Source organism: Saccostrea cucullata, unplaced genomic scaffold, assembly GCF_032062105.1.
Source record: "Saccostrea cucullata isolate Sc308-1 unplaced genomic scaffold, CSIRO_AGI_Scuc_v1 ctg4619, whole genome shotgun sequence".
NCBI lineage: Eukaryota > Metazoa > Mollusca > Bivalvia > Ostreida > Ostreidae > Saccostrea > Saccostrea cuccullata.
Window position 1 is genome coordinate 23,098 of NW_026930661.1, and position 21,181 is coordinate 44,278.

At 32.8% G+C, this 21,181-nt stretch overlaps 1 protein-coding gene and 2 long non-coding RNA genes across 3 annotated transcripts in view; 1 reads left to right on the top strand and 2 right to left on the bottom strand.

Moving 5' to 3' along the window:
• Nucleotides 1-18,510, top strand: part of LOC134229535 (uncharacterized) — a gene marked incomplete at its 3' end in the record, with an annotated part of 30,561 nt that extends 12,051 nt beyond the window's left edge. Inside the window, exon 6 of the mRNA XM_062711286.1 lies at nucleotides 18,363-18,510. Within this exon, the coding sequence (XP_062567270.1) occupies nucleotides 18,363-18,510 (148 nt within the window). The remainder of the gene's footprint in view (nucleotides 1-18,362) is intronic.
• LOC134229533 (uncharacterized) lies at nucleotides 14,003-14,752 on the bottom strand. Its single transcript, XR_009984195.1, has 2 exons — nucleotides 14,695-14,752; nucleotides 14,003-14,401 (listed from the first exon to the last, which is right to left on the bottom strand). It is a non-coding gene; the product is annotated as an uncharacterized LOC134229533 (long non-coding RNA).
• Nucleotides 15,976-18,173, bottom strand: LOC134229534 (uncharacterized). The gene is made up of 2 exons (XR_009984196.1): nucleotides 17,892-18,173; nucleotides 15,976-16,374 (listed from the first exon to the last, which is right to left on the bottom strand). It is a non-coding gene; the product is annotated as an uncharacterized LOC134229534 (long non-coding RNA).
• Nucleotides 18,511-21,181: the final 2,671 nt, after the last annotated feature.

Here is a 21,181-nt window from a genome sequence, read left to right on the forward strand (position 1 = left end):
TCATTTTTGGTAAGTATATCTGCACAAGTAAAATTTTAAAAGGTTTCAAATTAGTATTTAGACCTTTTTTGTAATAAAAAACATTTAATGCAATATAGCAGGAGGGTTGGTATCATTTTATTAGCTTGCTCACAATAATTCTTGTTTATGAAAGAGAGTCACTATGACAGCTCACATAATTATAAAGTAAAACCATGTCAATCAGGCATGTAGCATCAGGTTTGGGTTGGGAAGGGGGATGACATCCCCCACCCAACTTTTTTCTCAATGTACCCTAATGTTTAACCACACACACCCCCTCCCGAGTTTGTCCAATTGTCCTTCCGTCTAGCTGTCTTTCTGTCTGTCTGGAACGCTTTCGTTTGCACACGATATCTCGAGAACCCTCTGAGCTTTTGCAATGAAATTTAGCATAGCAACAGTTACTCCCTATGGACTAAAGAAGAACCCTATTGATTTTGTGGTCAAAAAGTCAAAGGTCAAGGTCATAAATGAACAAATTCTGTCTGTTATAACACTTTCCTTTCCACACAGTATCTCTAGAACCATTTGAGCTATTGCAATGAAATTTTACGTAACAACTCCCCGTGACATTATGAAGACCCCTATTGATTTTGAGGTCAAAAGGTCAAAGTTAAAGGTCGTAAATTTATACATTCTCTCTGTGTGTAACACTATCATTTCCGGGCGATATTTCAAGAAGATTTTGAGCTTATGCAATGTATTTTATACCAAAACTTCCTAGGATCTCTCTCAAAGTGTCCAGCCTCGTTTGTTTTATTAGTATTTATAGTATTACATGTCGCTATTTTTAGCACAGGGGCATGAGGAGAGTTATTGCGTATAAAACAGGTTCTCGGCAGAATTTATATTCCTATCACATCTACCAGAACTGGTTAATAAAGGTTGAATTAGACACCATGTTTTGTGTAAATTTTTGACGATATCAAAAGTGAATATATACATGTATGTGACTTCATATTTGCATATAATTGTCGAAATTTTTTTTTTTTTTTTTTTTTTTTTTTTTTTGAGAAGTTTTATTTTAACTTTCACACAAATTACACAAATATGAAAGAGACGAATACATAAATACATATGCAAATAAAGCAAAAAACAGAAACAAAAAAATAATAATAGAAGCTAGTGTGAAAGTTTATGTGGAAAGAGAGGGGGGAGAAAGGGGGAAAGAAAGAAAGTGAGCGAGAGAGAAAGAGATGAGAGGGCACACACTTTATTGAACAGCTAGCGGAAAGAAAATTTTAAAGTTTTTCAAATATTTCCTGCCAGTGTCTTTCAAAATCATATTTACAATTTTTTAACAAAAGAAATTTTTCTACTCTAATTCTTTCAGTAATAACATTTTTCAAAGTCTCAATGTTTAATTTTATAGTTTTGGCATACTTACTAACAAAAATATATTGTTTTATGATCAGAATAAGTAGATTTTCTAACTTGTAGGAGTTTCTGTTTAAAAATTTACCAAATAAAATTGATTGTCTATCAAAACAAACAGACTTGTTTACTTTTTGCAAGATCCATTCTTCAATCTCTAACCATATTTCTTTTACAGCAGAACATTCAACAAAAAAGTGATCAATAGTTTCAATATCCTTCTCACAGAAGGAGCATAATGGTGAATCAATAAGTCTTAATTTAAAAAGATGGAAATTAGTAGGAATTATTCTATGTAAGATTTGGAATTGTAACCATTGAAGTTTTGATTCTTGGGTTGTTTTGAAAGGTAGCTCAAAAATTTTTTCCCAGTATTTTTCACTAAATTCTTCCCCATTTTCACTCCATTTTATAACTGAAGTTATATTGCCCTTTTTATTTCTAATAAGAACATTATACATATCGTTACACCCTTTTTTACTCTTTAAGAAAATTTCAAGGCTGGATGGAAGCATCGGTCTAGGCATTGGCTTTATTTCATAATTCTTAAAACATGATAGTCTCTTTCTAATTGCTGTTCTTAGTCCGGCATATTCAACATAGTTTGTATTTACCTTCAAGTTATAATGAATAAAATCAAAACTGTAAAAGTTTCCATTTAAATCTAAGAAATCATTGATAAAAACAAAGCCCGAATTGAAGTAACTTTTGATGAAAATTGACTGGCCACCAATGGTAACTCCTGGATTATGCCATATGTGTTCTTGGAGTGGACTTAAATCAGCTATAGCTTTAGCCTGATTTACTTTACACCAGCTAGAGAAAACATCTTTCCAAAACTTATTTTTCGTGGTACTACTCAGATTCTTAATAAAGTCAATTCCAAACAGCCAAAGATGATTTATACTTATTCCCAATTCTGCTTCAAGTAATTTAACCCATTTTGCACTTGAATACATAACTCGCCTTACCCAACTAGATTTCAATGAAGTAACAAAATTTTGATAGTCTATCATTTTCAAGCCCCCAAATTTATGCTCTTGAATAATTACATTTTTCTTAACTTTATGATTTTTATTATTCCATAAAAAATTATACAAGTCTTTTTCGAAAGCCCTCATGACATCATCATTAGGGTTTGGTAAAGTGAGGACAAGATGATTTAGTTTAGGAATTAATAATGTTTTTATTACAGTCAGTCTTCCAAGAGGAGTAAGTTTGCGAGCTTTCCATTGTAACATGTTTTTTTTAATTTCTTCAATTTTTAATTTGTAATTAATATCTACCATCTCATGTAAATCAACAGAAAACTTAACACCTAGTAAATCAAAGGATGTAGTACTGGGATCAAACTTCCATCTTGAGTGATGAAAAATATCTTTTGAGAATTTTTTACTTCCAATCCAGACTAATTTAGTTTTAGAAAAATTTATTTTTAGACCCGAGATTGATGCAAAATAATCTAACACTCTTGTAATTCCATCCAATGAGCTTGGAGAGCCATCAGAAATAACAGATGTATCATCTGCATATTGTGACAACTTGTATTCTTCACCATCAATAGTTATACCTTTAATATCCTTATTTTTTCTAATTAAAATACCTAGAATCTCTGCACAAAGTAAAAAAAGGTACGGTGAAATAGGATCACCTTGTCTACAACCCCTTTCAGGGTAAAAGTACTGAGACACTATCCCATTTTGAATAACACAGGACTTTATATTATTATAGAAACATTTTATCCAATTTCTAATTGACTGACCAAAATTGAAGAAACAAAGTGTTTGATTTATGAAGTTCCATGAAATGGTATCAAATGCTTTTTCAAAGTCGATAAACATTAAGAGACCAGGTATATTTCTTGACTCTGCTTGGTGCATAATATCATATATTAATCTAATATTTTCGCCAATAAATCTACCTTTAATAAATCCTGTTTGGTCCCCATGTATTAGCTTATCTAAGAATTTTTTAATTCTTTCCGCAATGCACCCTGAGGCTAATTTATATACAACATTTAAGAGGCTAATAGGTCGCCAGTTTTTTAAAAATTGTTTTGGCTTACCAGTTTTTGGAATACATGTTATTACCCCTAATTTGTTTGGTTCGGAAAAAGTTTGTTTTGAGTATGAGTCATTGATTGCTCTTGTAATAAATGTGCCAATATCCCTCCAAAAAAATTTTAAAAATTCACATGTGAATCCATCTGGACCTGGGCTTTTATCATTTTTCATCTGTTTAAGAAAGTTTAGAACCTCTGATTTTGTTATAGGACCCTCTATACTTAGAGCTTCTTCAAAAGACAGCTTTGGGATATCATTATATTCTGACAATTTTTTGCTGTAGTTTTCATTTTCAACAATTTCTCTTTTTTTATATAGATTTTCATAGAAAAGTTTTGTTTCATTTAAAATATCATATTGATCTGAAATAATAGATCCATTTTCTTTTTCTAATCTTGGTATCAGTTTACTTAAATAATTTCTAGATTCAAGTTGACTAAAATATTTTGACGGTTTTTCACCTTCATCAATCCATTTCATTCTAGAACGAATAACCTGTCCCTTTAACTTTGTCTTATGTATATCTTCAAGTTCTGTTTGTTTCATTTTAAGGGAATCTAATGTACTTTCTGTCAGATTTTGTTCTAAATGTAAAATATCATTTTCTAAAATTAATTCTCTTTCATGCATCTTTTTCTTCTTATAACTTGAGTAAGATACAGTCTTTCCTCTAATTTCCATGAGTAAAATATCTAGGAAACATTGGTCACTAACAGTGAACAACAATAATTCATTATCGACAGAACAAAGATTATCTAAGTCATACACTGGGCATGCATACTGAACTTTTACGTCATTGATTTTTTGTTTAATTGAATCAATATAAGCCTTATCTGTTAAAAGAGAATTGTTAAATTTCCAAAATCCTTTACCTTTAATAAAGTCATTAATTTTCAAAGACATCACAACTGGAGAATGGTCGGATCTGTAACTGTTTTCATATTGAACACTACTAACAGAAGGGAGCAAAGATTCAGATATAAGAAAAAAGTCTAGTCTAGCCTGTTTTAAGGGTGTCTTTTTTCTCCACGAATAGCGCCTAACTTGAGCGTAGTTTTCACGAAATATATCTTTTAGATTCAAATTTTCCATTAAATTTATAACTTCCAGTCTCGCTTTTGGATTGTTCAAATTTTTATACTTCATGGAATCTAATTCCTTATCTAAAACTAAGTTAAAATCGCCTGCTATGATTATTTGTTGCAACATGTAGATTTTTTCAATCTCATTCATCAAATTAGAATAGAAAACTGGTGTATCAGAATTTGGCCCATAAATATTTACAAATATAAAGTTCATACCCTCAATAGTACAGTCTATTATTATGTAATTTCCATTTTCATCGCTTAAATGTTTGTGGATATCTATTTCGCAATTATTATTAAAAAGAATAGCAACACCACGCGAATTAGACTTATACGAACTAAAAAATGCCTGATAGCCCCACTGTGTTTGGATAAATTTTTCGTCACTTTTAACGAAGTGTGTGTCTTGCAGAAAATAAACATTATAGTTCTTTTCTCTTAAAGTATTAAAAACATCTAATCTTTTATTTTTATCTCCAAGCCCCTGGCAGTTAACTGTAAGTATATTTAGATTATTATCTTTTACCGTAATCGTACAAAAACATCAATAAAGAATCGAATGAATGCCCAATGTAAAGGAAAGATAGGAAAAGGGGGATAGAAACGTGGAAGAGAGATAAGGGTGCATATTTGCAAACAAGGTGAATGAAACTAATTGGCATCAGTCTATTGATCGTATTTACTGATGAAGAAAGGAAATTTGTCAATCTGCATTTACCATGTTTACAAAACTTCTGATAAGTAGTCCCAAAACAAGTACAATCGGAAATATTAATTGCTAAATAGTTTATGAGTCAGTCTTTGTAACTAATATTTTTCCGGAAAGAACTAACCAAGTATAAAAATATTCAAACTTAGAAATACTATTAGACCGTACATGTAATTGTACTTATGAATTGGAAATTTTAACAAAAATTACTTTTGCATGTAACACAGTGACAGTGTTTATTGTAAGTGTTCATCTATAAAAATTCTTAATAACAAGTGTGGCTGACGGCTTTGTTTACCAGATCCTTCGGGTGTGTTCAGAGTACTACCGTTGGCTGACAAAAGTTACCATTGGTAGAATTTTTTACCATTGGTATGCCATTGGTACCAAAGTCTGCCGAAAAAATTTACCATAGGTAGATTTTTCTGCAGACGAACTAGAGCTCTGTTAGCGATGGTAACTTTTTTTATGACGTCACGAAAAATGGCGGGTATGGCATATGTGCTTAAAACGACAGATTTTTTATCTCAACTTTTTCCTTTAAACCTCGTTGTTGCAGGAAAAAATTACCGTATATTAACAAAGGCTTCAACATTCAGCATATATCTGACAGTAAGTATGCACACTTTCTGCTATATAGTCTTATAAAGTGACCGTAGACGAATGAACAGATTTCATTCGGAATTTCCTCTGTTCTTACACGTTAGTCTATGTGAGCGGCGCTTTGCACTGCTTACTTAAACAAATATATATAATCATATAAGGAATAAAAACCATTTTAAACTCATTCCCAGTTCCTTAAACAAATTATATATATCGGGAATACCCGGATAGGTTGGAAATTTTTTGGTAGAAATATGACAATGTTTTAATCATAGTAAGTCTTAATTGATACTTTACCCTGATATTAATGAAATATATTCAAAAACAGTTATTTATTTCTGATGTATACAAATAAAACAGTTTTCGCCAATTTTTAATTAAAAAATTATTTAGAAATCTGTCTCAAAAATATAGTCTTAACATGCTTACCCGTTTATTTTTCTCACTATAGTCACATAAACGATGCAAATACTATCTTTTTAGGCCTAGTATATGAAAAATTAATAATACTGAGTTATGTTCAGCTTGTTGCATTGAACAAATCAAAAATGCTGATAGAACTTAAGGTTTTATGATCTTATGGTAATTCATTAATTAACATTTTCTCTTTTCTTAAAATTACTAGATCTTGGTGTGGTATCTAATCAGTTAGAAAAATTACTACCTCCTGACCCCCCGAAGGATCCAATATTTATTGATTGTATTGATGGAGAAGTAGTCATTCCACAAGTATTATTCCGAAATGATGAAACGCAGGATAATAGTGAAAGTAGCTCCTCATCCTGTCAAGCCAGCACCTCAGATCGTGTTCTTCCGCGTGATCAAGCCAGCACCTCAGATCTTGTTCATCCGAGTGATCAAGCCTCAGATCTTGTCCCTCCGAGTGAAACAGAAATCCCCATGCACCAAGATGACAATAGTGATTGGGAAGAGTCAGGATCAAAATCAAGATATGAATGGAAACTGACAACAACCAGAAAACTCCTAAATATATTAGAGGAAAAGAAAAAAGTTGCACCAGATTCTTTTTCCATAAACAAAAAGATATGGGCGGGACTATCAAAAGAGCTGTCCAAAAATGAAGTAAATCCCCCGTCTGCCAGTCAATGTCGTGAGAAGTTCTACACATTAAAAAGAGGCTATAGAAAATTTTTGTACGAATGCAAGAAAACTGGAAATAAAACCCCTAAACCATTTAAGTACGAAACTGAAATGCAGAGTATACTGGATGGGGACCCATCGTTCAAACCATTATTTCTTTGTAGCTCTTTTGGTTTGAGAAAAGATGATGCTGACCGTGAGTCAGATGAACCTGAGGAAGATGATGATGCAAGCACCAGCAGTGCTTCAACTTCAAGACCATCAACCCCTGTTCCTACAGCTACATGTAAGACAAAGAAAAGAAAAATTGACGAGATGAGAGAATACTTTGAGGAGAGAGATAAAAAATTCTTCGACATAATGGAAAATATGCAGAATAGCAATAAAGAACTCTTGACAAAATTAATTGAAAAATTGGGCAAATAGGGACTGAGTACACAACACCACACATTACAAATTTTTTGTCTGTATAACTTGACGAATATTAACAAAACTAATTAGAGTACAGTAATAAGTCCTTATCACTGCACAAGTGAAAACACTAGTCAGGGTTAAAGTAAGCATCCTCTTCTTTGGATAAGTTGTTATTATTTTGACATCCTGAGATACACTAATTAAGATGTCTTTCATGTTTTGAAATTAAACATTTAAAACTCTTTTTATTTATATTTAGCTATACAAAGAAATTGTATTTATTTTTAGCTATACAAAGAAATTGTATATTTTTTTTTTTTTTTAAAAATTAATAAAGTTGTTTAAAAAATGTTTAATGTTCTGAATATTTGCATTGAACATGGAATATTAAAATAATATTAAAGTATTGAACAAAATCAACAGTCTACTAATTGTAGAAAATGTTATTGATAGTTCATATCAATTGGTTCATCATCTGTTGTCTGGAGTTGATGACCGTCATGGGCAGGTGGCATGTCAAACAAGCTTCAAATTCATCTGGTACTTCGATAAAGTCTGTGTCTGAAATACATAAGTTATGTAAAACACAAGCAGCAAGTATAGACTCTACTATGATTTTAATTTTTGAAGACTCAAATCGCAAAAGTCTCCTAAACCGACACTTTAATAAGCCAAACGATCTTTCGATGACTTGTCTGCTACGGCTGTGCTCCTTATTAAATTTTCGTTGTTGCTCAGTTAAGTTGCCACAATTCCGAAAAGGTGTTATGAGCCACTGGAGTAATGGAAAGGCTGAATCCCCCAATATGACATAGCCAACAGGAATCTTTTCATCACATTCGCATTACTGTTGCATCATGCGTGCTTCCAGGATTTCCTGTCCAAACATAGGTAAATTCCATTTTGGAATTGCAGCATGCCAGAAGCACCACAGAGTAAAATTTCTTTCTATTGTAGTAGGCCTGTGGCTGGTGTTTGGGGGCCTTTATCGGAATGTGACTGCCATCCAAAGCACCCACAACATTTTGAAATTGACAGTTTTCTCCAAATTTTTGACATGTTTCATTTAGTTCTGCTTGTGATAAAGACCATCTAATTACTTCTGCCATAACACTTATCAAGGAGGAGGACACTCTAGTAACACTAGCGTGAAAACTTCCTTTATATGTACCGAACCGATCAGCCATAGATCGAAAACTCTCAAGGTTTCCTAAGTACCACAAAAACATCAACAGTTCTTTTTCAAGGTTAGGGGCAGGGCCCTTTTGATTGTTGTAAGCGTTAACTGTTGATAATCTCTGGCACGTACTCTCAAATGTGTCTCTGGACAAACGAAAATGGGTTTTAAATTCATCAAGTGTATACGAGGGTATAGTAACCTCATAGTAATGCCTCACTCTAGTCATTTCATCTGAAGATCTACGCAAGTTTTGTAGGAGAAAATAATCTGGAAGGGAGAAGTACTTCATTGAACTAAAAAAAGTATTTCTAAACATACTCTCTTGTTGTAAAATGACGCATGAAGCAATTATTATATTTTCTTCATTGGACATTTTCTTCTAAATAATAAGCCAATGGTAACTAATGGTACACCAATGGTACCATTGTTAACATTGGTGAGATTCCTACCAATTGTACCCAAAAAACCGTTCAGAGTAAATATGGGCCCAATGGTACCAACGGTACAAATTCTTGCCATTGCCAAACAGGTGATGGTACCAATGGAAATACTCTGAACGCACCCAGTATAATGTCAAACCGGCGGGGACCTAAATGTTTACCATTCTTCCTCGAAATGACAATCGCTACGTTCGATACTTCTCTCTCAACCAGTACCTTAAGTAGTCGACGTCCGGCCCCGTATTCCCCATTGTCGCAATAGCCGTCATGCACTCGCCCTTGGGCATCTTTGAATCGGTATACAAGGATATTATGGTTGGCACAGGCATAGTCCGGGTTGCGTAGAATATTTTTGTAAACGTTCCTAGCATGTGCATATGTGTGAATTTCGGCGATTAATGAAGTAAAGATGTTCCCATCTTCTGTTACGCTTTCGCACTTCCTTACATCGCATTCATCCAGTTTTTCGATTTCGTCCTTGTCCAACATGAGTATATCCTCAGCCCGTGGTGGTAGCACCTTGTCCCGGTACACGCTTCCGTTTGGAAAGACTAACTTGTTTCCCACTATCTTTGTTTTGACGTTTTCTTCTCGATATTTATTGTTCATCTCCTGCAGTTTCTTTTTACCTTCATTTATTTGCAGAGGCGTCTGTGGAGTGATATAGAAGGGCATGTCCTTAGCGGTGCCATTTTCCTTCTTTTGACGAATAGCTTGGAAGATGAGTTCTTTATCATTGTAGTTCTGTAATTTCCCTGTTATTGTCCTTGGTTTCGGGTTGCCAGGGAATTTCTGACCGTTTCGGTGTATCCTGATGAAACCAACTTCCAAATTCAAATGCTCCTTGATCAACTCGCTAACTCTAGTGTTCAGATTTTCCTGGTCATCTTCAGCTAAGTTATGTACAAGAATATTGTCCCTCATCGATCTTCCTCTGAGGTCCACTATTTCATTCTCTTGCTGACTGACCCTTCTGTCTAAGTTAACGACGATTGACTTTAAAACTTGGAGTTCTTTTCGCAAATAATTGTTTTCTAATTTCAGCGTCTCGATTTCTCCAACATTATCTTCATATTTGATGCGCTCATCTAACCCATCCTCATCCCATAGATCCCGATTCATATTATTTACTGATTGCTGTAGAACATTGATATTGTCCAGTTTACCGGTAATTGACCGCAAGCAATCATGAATAGCGGACATCTGCGGTGACGCTCCAGTGACTCCCGACGACAAGGCTGGGTTACACTGTGAATTGTTCTCATCCTTGCTATTTTGAGAGGCCATAATTTTTGTGGTTACAAACTTCTAAACACTCACCAATTTTTTCCAAATTTTCACAAAAGACACTCCAACTATATAGAAACACCTCTGCAAAGTTTTGGGAGCAACAACTAAACCATTAAATCACAGATCGACTTAATCCTCTCCTCAATTTACACCGTGACCACCCTAGCCATAGGTCACGTGACTCTCGAATTGTCGAAATTTTACAGCAGTTCCATGGCGCAGTGGTATGTCTCCCGCTTCACATGCGAAATTCTTTTTTACTAAATGATAGTATTCAGCATGTGAAATGAAAAAAAATTATGAGGTCTAGCTTGTACAAACTCATAAAATCATCATTACGTTGTGATAAATAATCCACATAAAAAGAATCTTCTATACACATAATCAAATCATTATATCAATATTGACATATTTTATTTGCTTCAGTATACATGTATACATTTAAAAATTCTACAAATTCAATTAGGGGGATCCGACCCCAACCCCCCACCCCACCCCGCCCCGCCCCGAACTGCGCATGGTTTACTTTTTCCCTAAGCGTGGGACACAAATTCTCTGAATTAGCTTGTTAGATTTACATCAATAAAAAAATGCTAACAGACAAAGAATGTTACTTTTGGATTGAACATTTTTATTTGATCCACTTTCATGAATACACTGTACAATTTATGGATCTATTTTCTGGATCCCTGAGTCTCCGGTAACACTATCCACTCACTTCCAGCATCAATGGTCTGTACTGTAATGATGTATTCTCATAATGATAATCTGAAAAAGTGATAAAATTAAAATGTAATAATATTATACAGCTTTGCCTTCAGATACTTACTAAGAACCATTTCTAGTTGAGCTTGAGCAATGATGACGAAAGCAAAGCACGTTTATTGGAATCAATTAAATTCCAAGAGATCTCAATGGTTTAGTTTATCATTTTATTTTAAAAAGTTAAGTAAAAATGTATTATTTACACGTTTTTCCCGTCTAATTCTATATCAGCTCATCCAATTCTGTTTCTGCTTCTTTCCGAGTTTGGCTTCAAAGTATTCAAAATATTATCGGGGAGGGGGGCATACCCCCTTCTCTTGGTTCCTCAGGCCATGCATTAATCTTTTCTTTTTAGTTATAAAATACTAAAGTAATGCTAACATATATATTCAATCAGAATTAAATTGAAATTTGCAAAAAAAAAAATTGCCAAGTGTTACATATTTTCCTGCATGGTTAATTTTTGTTATACATTCTTCAGAAACTGTTGTAATGGTAAATTGTAAAAAAATTCAGTCACTAACCGTAATTAAGACTCATGAAAACGCCAAAACTGAGGCTCAGACTGCTCTAAGTTTGTAATTTTCTTCTAGTCTTCTGTATATTGTTATTGAAAAGAAGGTAAGCAAACTACCGTTTATTCCTCCTATGTTAGAGAGCTATACCAAAGGGAGGTAATTTGAAGCAAAAAAGACAGAAAATTATGGATTTAAATCAGTTATCATATAATAAATGCTTTAGTTGCCTGCAGATTTTTTTCTTGATTCTTGTAGGACAAATACTGTTTAATATATATTTTATGTTGATAAGCTTTAATGTGGTTGTAGATTTCTTATAGAGTACTGCAAATTTGCTGTTTTTTAAATCAAAATAAACCTCCAAAAACTAGTTTTATTTATCAAAAGGTGAAGAGAATTTCAATAATCAACAGTTGTTAAAATTGAGTATTTTTAGATAAATAGAATAATAATTTAAAAAGCTTTTATTAATGACTAGTAATAGAAAATATTTGTTTAACCATAAATGCAAGTGTCATGATAAAGTACAAAACATGCTATTTGAAAGGCGCGTGGTTTCCATAGCAACAATGCGAAAAATTATTTTTGGCTTGCTTTTTTCTATTATACCCTTTGTTCTGAAAATTTATATATGAGTTTTAACCAAATCTGTTTCTATGCCACTTTCCACATTTTTTAACTAAATGCTCGATGCTTGCTGATTTTGACTCTTAAATATTATTGTATGCTTCAGGGACCTTTTAACTTTTATAAATTTTATGAAGTATTTTTAGGATTTGTATTTCATTTTGAAATTAAATTTGCGTGATATTAATGAAATTACATCATTATGAAATCAAATAAGATGGATTTGAGTTCTAATACACTTTAAATCAAATTCTGACTGTCATGCATATTTTAGCAAAGGCACCGGATAGATGGATTAGGCTTAACCCCCCCCCCCCCTTTCTTTTAAATTTATGACCGGAAAAATTGCATGAAAATGTGTGCACCCCCCGCTCATCACACCCATACATCAATTCATACAATTAATTTTTTCATTTTGGTCGTGTTTTAAAAATTATTTATTTAAAGATATTTTAATAAACTGTGTTTGGACGATTGGATGTTTGAATACACGTATAAAAAATACGTAAAATTAAAAACAATATATACTGCATTGCAATTGTCACATATTTGACTAAACTATTTTGTGTTTAATAAAGATAAATCTAAGCGTCTCTGATCCTCAGTTAACTAATATATTATTTCAAGAAAATCGGTGAACTATTACTTTTCCAATTTTTTTTTGTTATCAAAACGGGTTTTATCTGCATATATTTAATAATAAAGTTATAATAATTTTAAAGTTTGTGCAAATTTTTGTCGAACCACTGATCTATGAAGTCTTTAATATTGTATACGTCCCTGTGGATAAAGTAAATGAAATATTTTCCCATCAATTTTACATTTCAGCATATCTATTAAATGATGCTTAAAATTATCTTTAAAGTAGATTTAAACTTTATGTACATGAAACTTTTGATAAATATAGTTAGGAACTAAGAAGATCATAATTGAGATTTGGAATGCATGTTTTATTTTTCACATCCGAGCACAATTATTTTATTTCTCGCATAGTCTTAACGTACTATAAATTTTTCTTCTTTTCGCTACATTTTTTATTAAATCGGTTGAACCATATCTAATGTGTAAATAGCTAATGTTTGTACACAAACAGAAAAACAAACAAACATTTGCTAACAATTTTTTTTTATTCAAATGCTGAAAACAATCAGAACATTTCATATAAGTGACTCGTGAACTAATAAAATTATTCGTTATCAATACCTGTAAAGGAAAGGGTATACATATTATATATATTATATCATCTCAATGTACATGCATATGTTATAATGGATATTAAACAGTTAAAACGATATTCAAACTGTTCATGCATATAAAATAAATATACAAATACATGCATATATATGGAAGATAATTTCGTCATAAATTAACACAGTTAGAATTTTTTTAAATAATAAAACAATGTTCCGGAAACTATAATAAGAGGGGGAAGTCTCGCTATGAATGGGGGAAGGCTGGCTATATATTGAGCCTTCCCCCCGGAAGAACGGCTATATAGTGAAACTTCCGTGGGGGAAGTCTCACTATATAGCCATTCTTCCGGGGGGAAGGCTCACTATATAGCCAGCCTTCCGGGGGGAAGACTCACTATATAGTGAGCCTTCCGGGGGAAGCCTCACTATGGGGGAAGTCTCACTTGAAGGACCTTTGAAGGTGTTCGATTTTTTCCATTTTTGCACCTGAGATTCATGAAATAATTGTCCCCAACATCCCTAAGTCTGGTGATCTAAATCCCCTTATTTCTGAAGATATGAAGCATTTATCTCCCTTACTCCAGAGCAGTCAAGAACAACACACACAGCACTCTGGAAGCAGTTTTTTGTGCATCTTTTGAAGCAGAATTTCACCATTAAAAGAATAAGCTTGGCAACCAATTTTTTATCCGTGGAGAGTATATGCTTTGTTCTTCACCACAAACAGAAAAGAGTTTACAAGTCTAAGACCATTATGTAATTATTACATAACAAAGTTGCATTTTCCCCTTCAAAGAATGAACAAAAATACAGAAATTGTTAAATACTGGGTTGATAATGAACACTGTATCTGGTCAATTTATGTTCCAAATAAAGCCTAGGTATGTGTCTACAAGCTGCTGTGCAGAAGTTTATCTAAATGCTGTGTTGTAACTCAGGGCAGTCAAAATGATATCAGCATCTAGGGAGGTTCTTCACAGCTCCCACACTCCATTAAACTGGCTTTGATGATAAGAACCTGGAGACAACAATTCAGATGTAATTTATTGTTGTGATTTATGCAACTGGCTTTCTCTTAAGACACAAATTAGCCATGAAATTTCAATTTAACATGCATAATTATTCTCTTTTCATGGATTTATTCAGGAATTCCAAAGGTGTTTAATGAATTTCCATGATTTATGCAAGATTATATCTTTTTGTTTCAACAAATTGACATAAAAAAATGAACATTTAGATTTTAAAATATAAATATTAAACATTTTAATGAGTTTGAACACTTTTCTATGAGACAAAATGCATCACAGAGACCAGATTCAGGACATCCTCCATGATTCTTTGAGGTGGGTGGGTGTACCAAAACTGTTGATACAATTTAGAGGAAGTGATCTGAAAAGAAATGTGCATCTTATTAGCTGAATTATAGTTATTCTGATATTTCAATTATGTAAATATGCCAAATTATTTCATCAGTTAAATTTGGAATTTATTAATATTTCAGAACAATGATATACTTAGTAGATCATGCTCATATAAGCATCACTGACTGAGACTTAATTCAAAAGTGACAGTTAACACCTACATATAAATGAAAAAATAACAAAAAACAGTCTCCGACAAACTGAAAAAACATGAATGTCAGCTGCGAAAGCATAAATAAAGTCCTTAGAACCACAAAAGGCATTCCATGCTGCTAAGTGACATTCTGCACTACATGTATGATGCATTGTTAGAACTCAGAATAAGTATTATCATGCAGACCTTGACAGTATTTCAGGATTTTTTGGTCATAACCTTCCTTACTTTGATAAATTCTTAATGAATCTTACTAATGTAGCTTATGTATCAAGTTTATTAGACAGATCTGACTCATTTCATTATTTCTGTTCTTCCAATGCAGTAATGTATGTATCACTGGAGGTCTGAATAAATTAAAATAAATCATGTTTCTGTAGAAATTATCATTCTGTGAAAACATTTTTACTTGTTTACATTTTATCGCAGTTGTCGCTTATGCTAAAAATTCATTCGCAAACCTAGAATTAGTCTATTCTTGAAAAATCAGCTTTAACGCCCTTTACCGCAAAGTCTGTAGACGCTATAATTGACTGCGGTCAGCTGGTGCAAATAATGTTAAGTCATATAAAATGAAAAAACAATATTCTCTGACTTCTTTCCACATTTTAGATGCATAATGCTACCTTTTTAGTCATATTTTAAAGTATTGAGTGTAAAACATAACCTATTGTTAATTTTTAAACAGAAATCTGTGAAAAATAATGTAAATTCTAATTCTAATTTTAAAATTGTGTGTTTTCAAACAAAAAGTAAATAAAATCACATATTTTGTTGAAATATGCCTTTTAAAAATGAAAAATGTCTTTAATAAGGATTAAAATGATTTTTCACAATCACCTTCAAGGACCTTTGAAGGTGTTCGATTTTTTCCATTTTTGCACCTGAGATTCATGAAATAATTGTCCCCAACATCCCTAAGTCTGGTGATCTAAATCCCCTTATTTCTGAAGATATGAAGCATTTATCTCCCTTACTCCAGAGCAGTCAAGAACAACACACACAGCACTCTGGAAGCAGTTTTTTGTGCATCTTTTGAAGCAGAATTTCACCATTAAAAGAATAAGCTTGGCAACCAATTTTTTATCCGTGGAGAGTATATGCTTTGTTCTTCACCACAAACAGAAAAGAGTTTACAAGTCTAAGACCATTATGTAATTATTACATAACAAAGTTGCATTTTCCCCCTCAAAGAATGAACAAAAATACAGAAATTGTTAAATACTGGGTTGATAATGAACACTGTATCTGGTCAATTTATGTTCCAAATAAAGCCTAGGTATGTGTCTACAAGCTGCTGTGCAGAAGTTTATCTAAATGCTGTGTTGTAACTCAGGGCAGTCAAAATGATATCAGCATCTAGGGAGGTTCTTCACAGCTCCCACACTCCATTAAACTGGCTTTGATGATAAGAACCTGGAGACAACAATTCAGATGTAATTTATTGTTGTGATTTATGCAACTGGCTTTCTCTTAAGACACAAATTAGCCATGAAATTTCAATTTAACATGCATAATTATTCTCTTTTCATGGATTTATTCAGGAATTCCAAAGGTGTTTAATGAATTTCCATGATTTATGCAAGATTATATCTTTTTGTTTCAACAAATTGACATAAAAAAATGAACATTTAGATTTTAAAATATAAATATTAAACATTTTAATGAGTTTGAACACTTTTCTATGAGACAAAATGCATCACAGAGACCAGATTCAGGACATCCTCCATGATTCTTTGAGGTGGGTGGGTGTACCAAAACTGTTGATAAAATTTAGAGGAAGTGATCTGAGAAGAAATGTGCATCTTATTAGCTGAATTATAGTTATTCTGATATTTCAATTATGTAAATATGCCAAATTTCTTCATCAGTTAAATTTGGAATTTATTAATATTTCAGAACAATGATATACTTAGTAGATCATGCTCATATAAGCATCACTGACTGAGACTTAATTCAAAAGTGACAGTCAACACCTACATATAAATGAAAAAATAACAAAAAACAGTCTCCGACAAACTGAAAAAACATGAATGTCAGCTGCGAAAGCATAAATAAAGTCCTTAGAACCACAAAAGGCATTCCATGCTGCTAAGTGACATTCTGCACTACATGTATGATGCATTGTTAGAACTCAGAATAAGTATTATCATGCAGACCTTGACAGTATTTCAGGATTTTTTGGTCATAACCTTCCTTACTTTGATAAATTCTTAATGAATCTTACTAATGTAGCTTATGTATCAAGTTTATTAGACAGATCTGACTCATTTCATTATTTCTGTTCTTCCAATGCAGTAATGTATGTATCACTGGAGGTCTGAATAAATTAAAATAAATCATGTTTCTGTAGAAATTATCATTCTGTGAAAACATTTTTACTTGTTTACATTTTATCGCAGTTGTCGCTTATGCTAAAAATTCATTCGCAAACCTAGAATTAGTCTATTCTTGAAAAATCAGCTTTAACGCCCTTTACCGCAAAGTCTGTAGACGCTATAATTGACTGCGGTCAGCTGGTGCAAATAATGTTAAGTCATATAAAATGAAAAAACAATATTCTCTGACTTCTTTCCACATTTTAGATGCATAATGCTACCTTTTTAGTCATATTTTAAAGTATTGAGTGTAAAACATAACCTATTGTTAATTTTTAAACAGAAATCTGTGAAAAATAATGTAAATTCTAATTCTAATTTTAAAATTGTGTGTTTTCAAACAAAAAGTTAATAAAATCACATATTTTGTTGAAATATGCCTTTTAAAAATGAAAAATGTCTTTAATAAGGATGAAAATGATTTTTCACAATCACCTTCAAGGTATCACACCGGTAATTGTTTTCACTATATAATTCTATATAGAATAAAAAATCGTTAAAAATCAGGTATTTGTTTACATGAAAAAATATTTAGCAGAAGGTGTTAAACAATACCTGTCACATTAGCTGACACCAAAAAACAGGGTACCCACACGGCATTTTCGGACTTTTTCCATCTGCAAACAGGGCTACCCTCAAATCCACGTGTTTTCACTGTGTTTATAAACACCTCGAGTGCACTACAGGAAGTAGCCTCCTATGCCATGAAAAAAATAGTTCCTGTCCAAAACCTTTATTTATTCACAAAGTACATAAAATTTACTAGGCACAGGTACCAAAGTTGTAAAAGTGGCATGGAAGAAAATAGAAAAACGCCTCAAAAGAAAGGAAAATTAATTCTATATATATGGACCTACATAAGTTCATTTTGATTGGTCAATTACCGGTGTGATACCTTGTACGACACCGGTATTCACAAAACGCAGCCATCATCTTGAATTTTATATTTAATTTTAATTTTCAGAAGAAAACATTTTGCCTCATGAAATTGCATGACTGATAAATATTTTTGATTTTTTTTTTCAGAGGAGGAAGAGGTTTGTGAGAATTCCCCGCCCCCATCACCTGTCCCCCACACTGTGTCTCCCCCGGCCTCACCGATGTCCAGTGTCGACAGTGGAGGCAGTCTTACATTTGTAGGCTCAGAGGAACCAGATCCTGAAATCACTAAAAGGTGTCTTCTTCAGTACATGTACACACTAAATCACTATAGGTGTCCTAGCTCTTCTGTACATGTACACACTAAATCACGAAAAGGTGTCTTCTTCAGTACATGCACACACTAAATCACTAAAAGATGTCTTCTTCAGTAAATGTACACACTAAATCACTAAAAGGTGTCTTCTTCAGTACAGGTACACACTAAATCACTAAAAGGTGTCTTCTTCAGTACATCTACACATGTTAGGGCAAAATGATTATTAAGTAGATGGTAAAAAAAAATGAGTAGGCTTTCTTCTAGGGTTTATTTGCTTGTTAGTCCCCTACCGGTGAAACCGGAGGGGACTATAGGTTTCCTCTGCGTCTGTCCGTCCGTCTGTCTGTCTTTCCGTCCGTCTGTCCGTCTGTCGGTCTGTCTGTCTGTCCCCGTCTGTCTGTCAGTCTGTCCCACTTGGTTTTCCACACTTTTTTCTAAACGCTGGCAGATATTGAGCTGATTTTTGGTACGTATGTGTATCTTGATAAGTTACAGATCAAGTTTGAATATCGTTCCGATTCAATGCTTTTTTACGGAATCACGGCCTTTTCAATTTTTCAGGGTTTTCCACACTTTTCTCCTAAACGCTTGCAGATATTGAGCTGGTTTTAGGTATAAGACTTTACCTTAATTAGTTATAGATCAAGTTTGCATTTCGTTCTGCTTAATTGAATTTTGAAAGAATTACGGCATTTTTATTTTTTTAATTTTATAATTGGGTTAAATATAGGGTTCGTGATGCACTACATTTATGTCGTGATGCACTCAATTTATGTTCTAAACGAGATTGTAATGAATTGAAACTTGCTGGATAGCTTTTATAAATTAATTATAGATGAAGTTTGCGTTTCGTTCTACATTAATTTCTGAAGGAATTGTGGTATTTTTATTTTTTTAATAATTGGGTTCACAATAGGGTTCGTGATGCACTTAATTGATGTCGTGATGCACTACTGGATCAATCGGCAATTCTCGGCTGACTCCGCTACGCTCCATTCAATTTATTATGTGCGAGATACGAGTCATCCGAGGAACTCCAAGTGTTACTGGATTAATGCATCATGATTTGAAACTTGCTGGATACCTTTATAGTGACAAATATAGATCAAGTTTGGTTTTTTCTGGTATAAAATTTTTGTTCAACGTAAAATAAGCTGTTCTGATCAAAGCATTTGTGTGTGTCAAATGGCATTCAAAGATGTCACGATTCTTTCTTTGTAAGGAAGATCCAATACATTTCATTCATATTCAAGTAATAACTAAAATGTCCATATTTAAGTAACAATTTTTCATACACAGGCTCTAAAAAATGACACCCGAAAGAGAAAAGGGGAACCCGGTAGGGGACATGTATTGCTTATGCAATACTCTCAGAATGCTTGTTTCCTTTTGTTCTGAATACTCTTATATGCATGTAATGAATAATCTCAGTGATTCATAGAAGCATAACTTAAGAGCCAGTCCGCGAGAAAACCATGCAGAACTGTCCAAATCGAAGGTTGTCATATCTTAATGAAATTTGGTGGGTAGTTAGACTTTATAATATGTTATTAAAAAATGACCAAAAAAATTCCCATCATTCAACATGGCAGCCGTAGGCAGCGCCACCTCCTTTTTGCACATTTAAGTGCAAATGCACTTAAAAAATTCAAGAAAAATGGTAAAATTCACATTTGATTTATTTTACTCAAAATTAAACTTGCATTTCCATTAAGGTATTTTGAATAACATAAGACTATGTTCTTTCAAAATTTACATTTATCATAATCATATATGCAATATATCAAAGGGCAGACAACTCTTGAAAATTGGCATGATGCCAATTTTCAAGAATTGCCAAAAGTATTACAAATTTAATGCCGAAAATCTTCCAAGACCAATCTTTGAAATTAATTATTTTTATTTTATTGTACAAATATAACTCTAAACATTATGTTTGCCAAATATTGAGCTTGGGAAATAATAAATAATTGAGATATGGGGATTTACAAATTGCCAATTTTCGAAAAAATTGCTCAAACTCAAGTGGGTTACAAAGTCAAATATAGTGCTTTAAATTATAAACAATTGTTATTAGATATTGAAACATGTTAAAATTTTCTTTGAAATAATAATTAAGAGTGAAAAATATTAAAGTTAAAAATTAAATAAAACTAAATTGTCAGAAATTACCCCTAATATGAGGATTAGCATTTTGCCAATTGTTTAGAAATGAAAAAAAACATAATAAATTGTATTGGCTTACTTGCAATTTTTCAACAATCATATTAATATATATGTTCCTTACATTTTGTAATTTAGTTTCTTTATAATTAATAAAAGGGAAATTAAAAGTATTTAAATTCAAACGGACTCGGTATCATTCATATAAATTTTGAGACTTGAACATATAAAATTTGAGCCTTCAGTAAGTTGATTGCTAGCTGCAGAACTGTAGCTCTCCGAAAAAATATATATCGATAGACCGGAGGGCTACAGTCCCACATGTATTTTTATTGCGCATAAAAATGCGCTTGGTTCTAGATTAATTCTTCCAAATTCTTACCTCAATTGCAAAAACGGCTAGATTTCAATAAAGTCCTTACTTCTTTATCAATTAACGGCATGGTTTACATCACAGGTGCTGGAGGACAGGAACCCCCCCCCC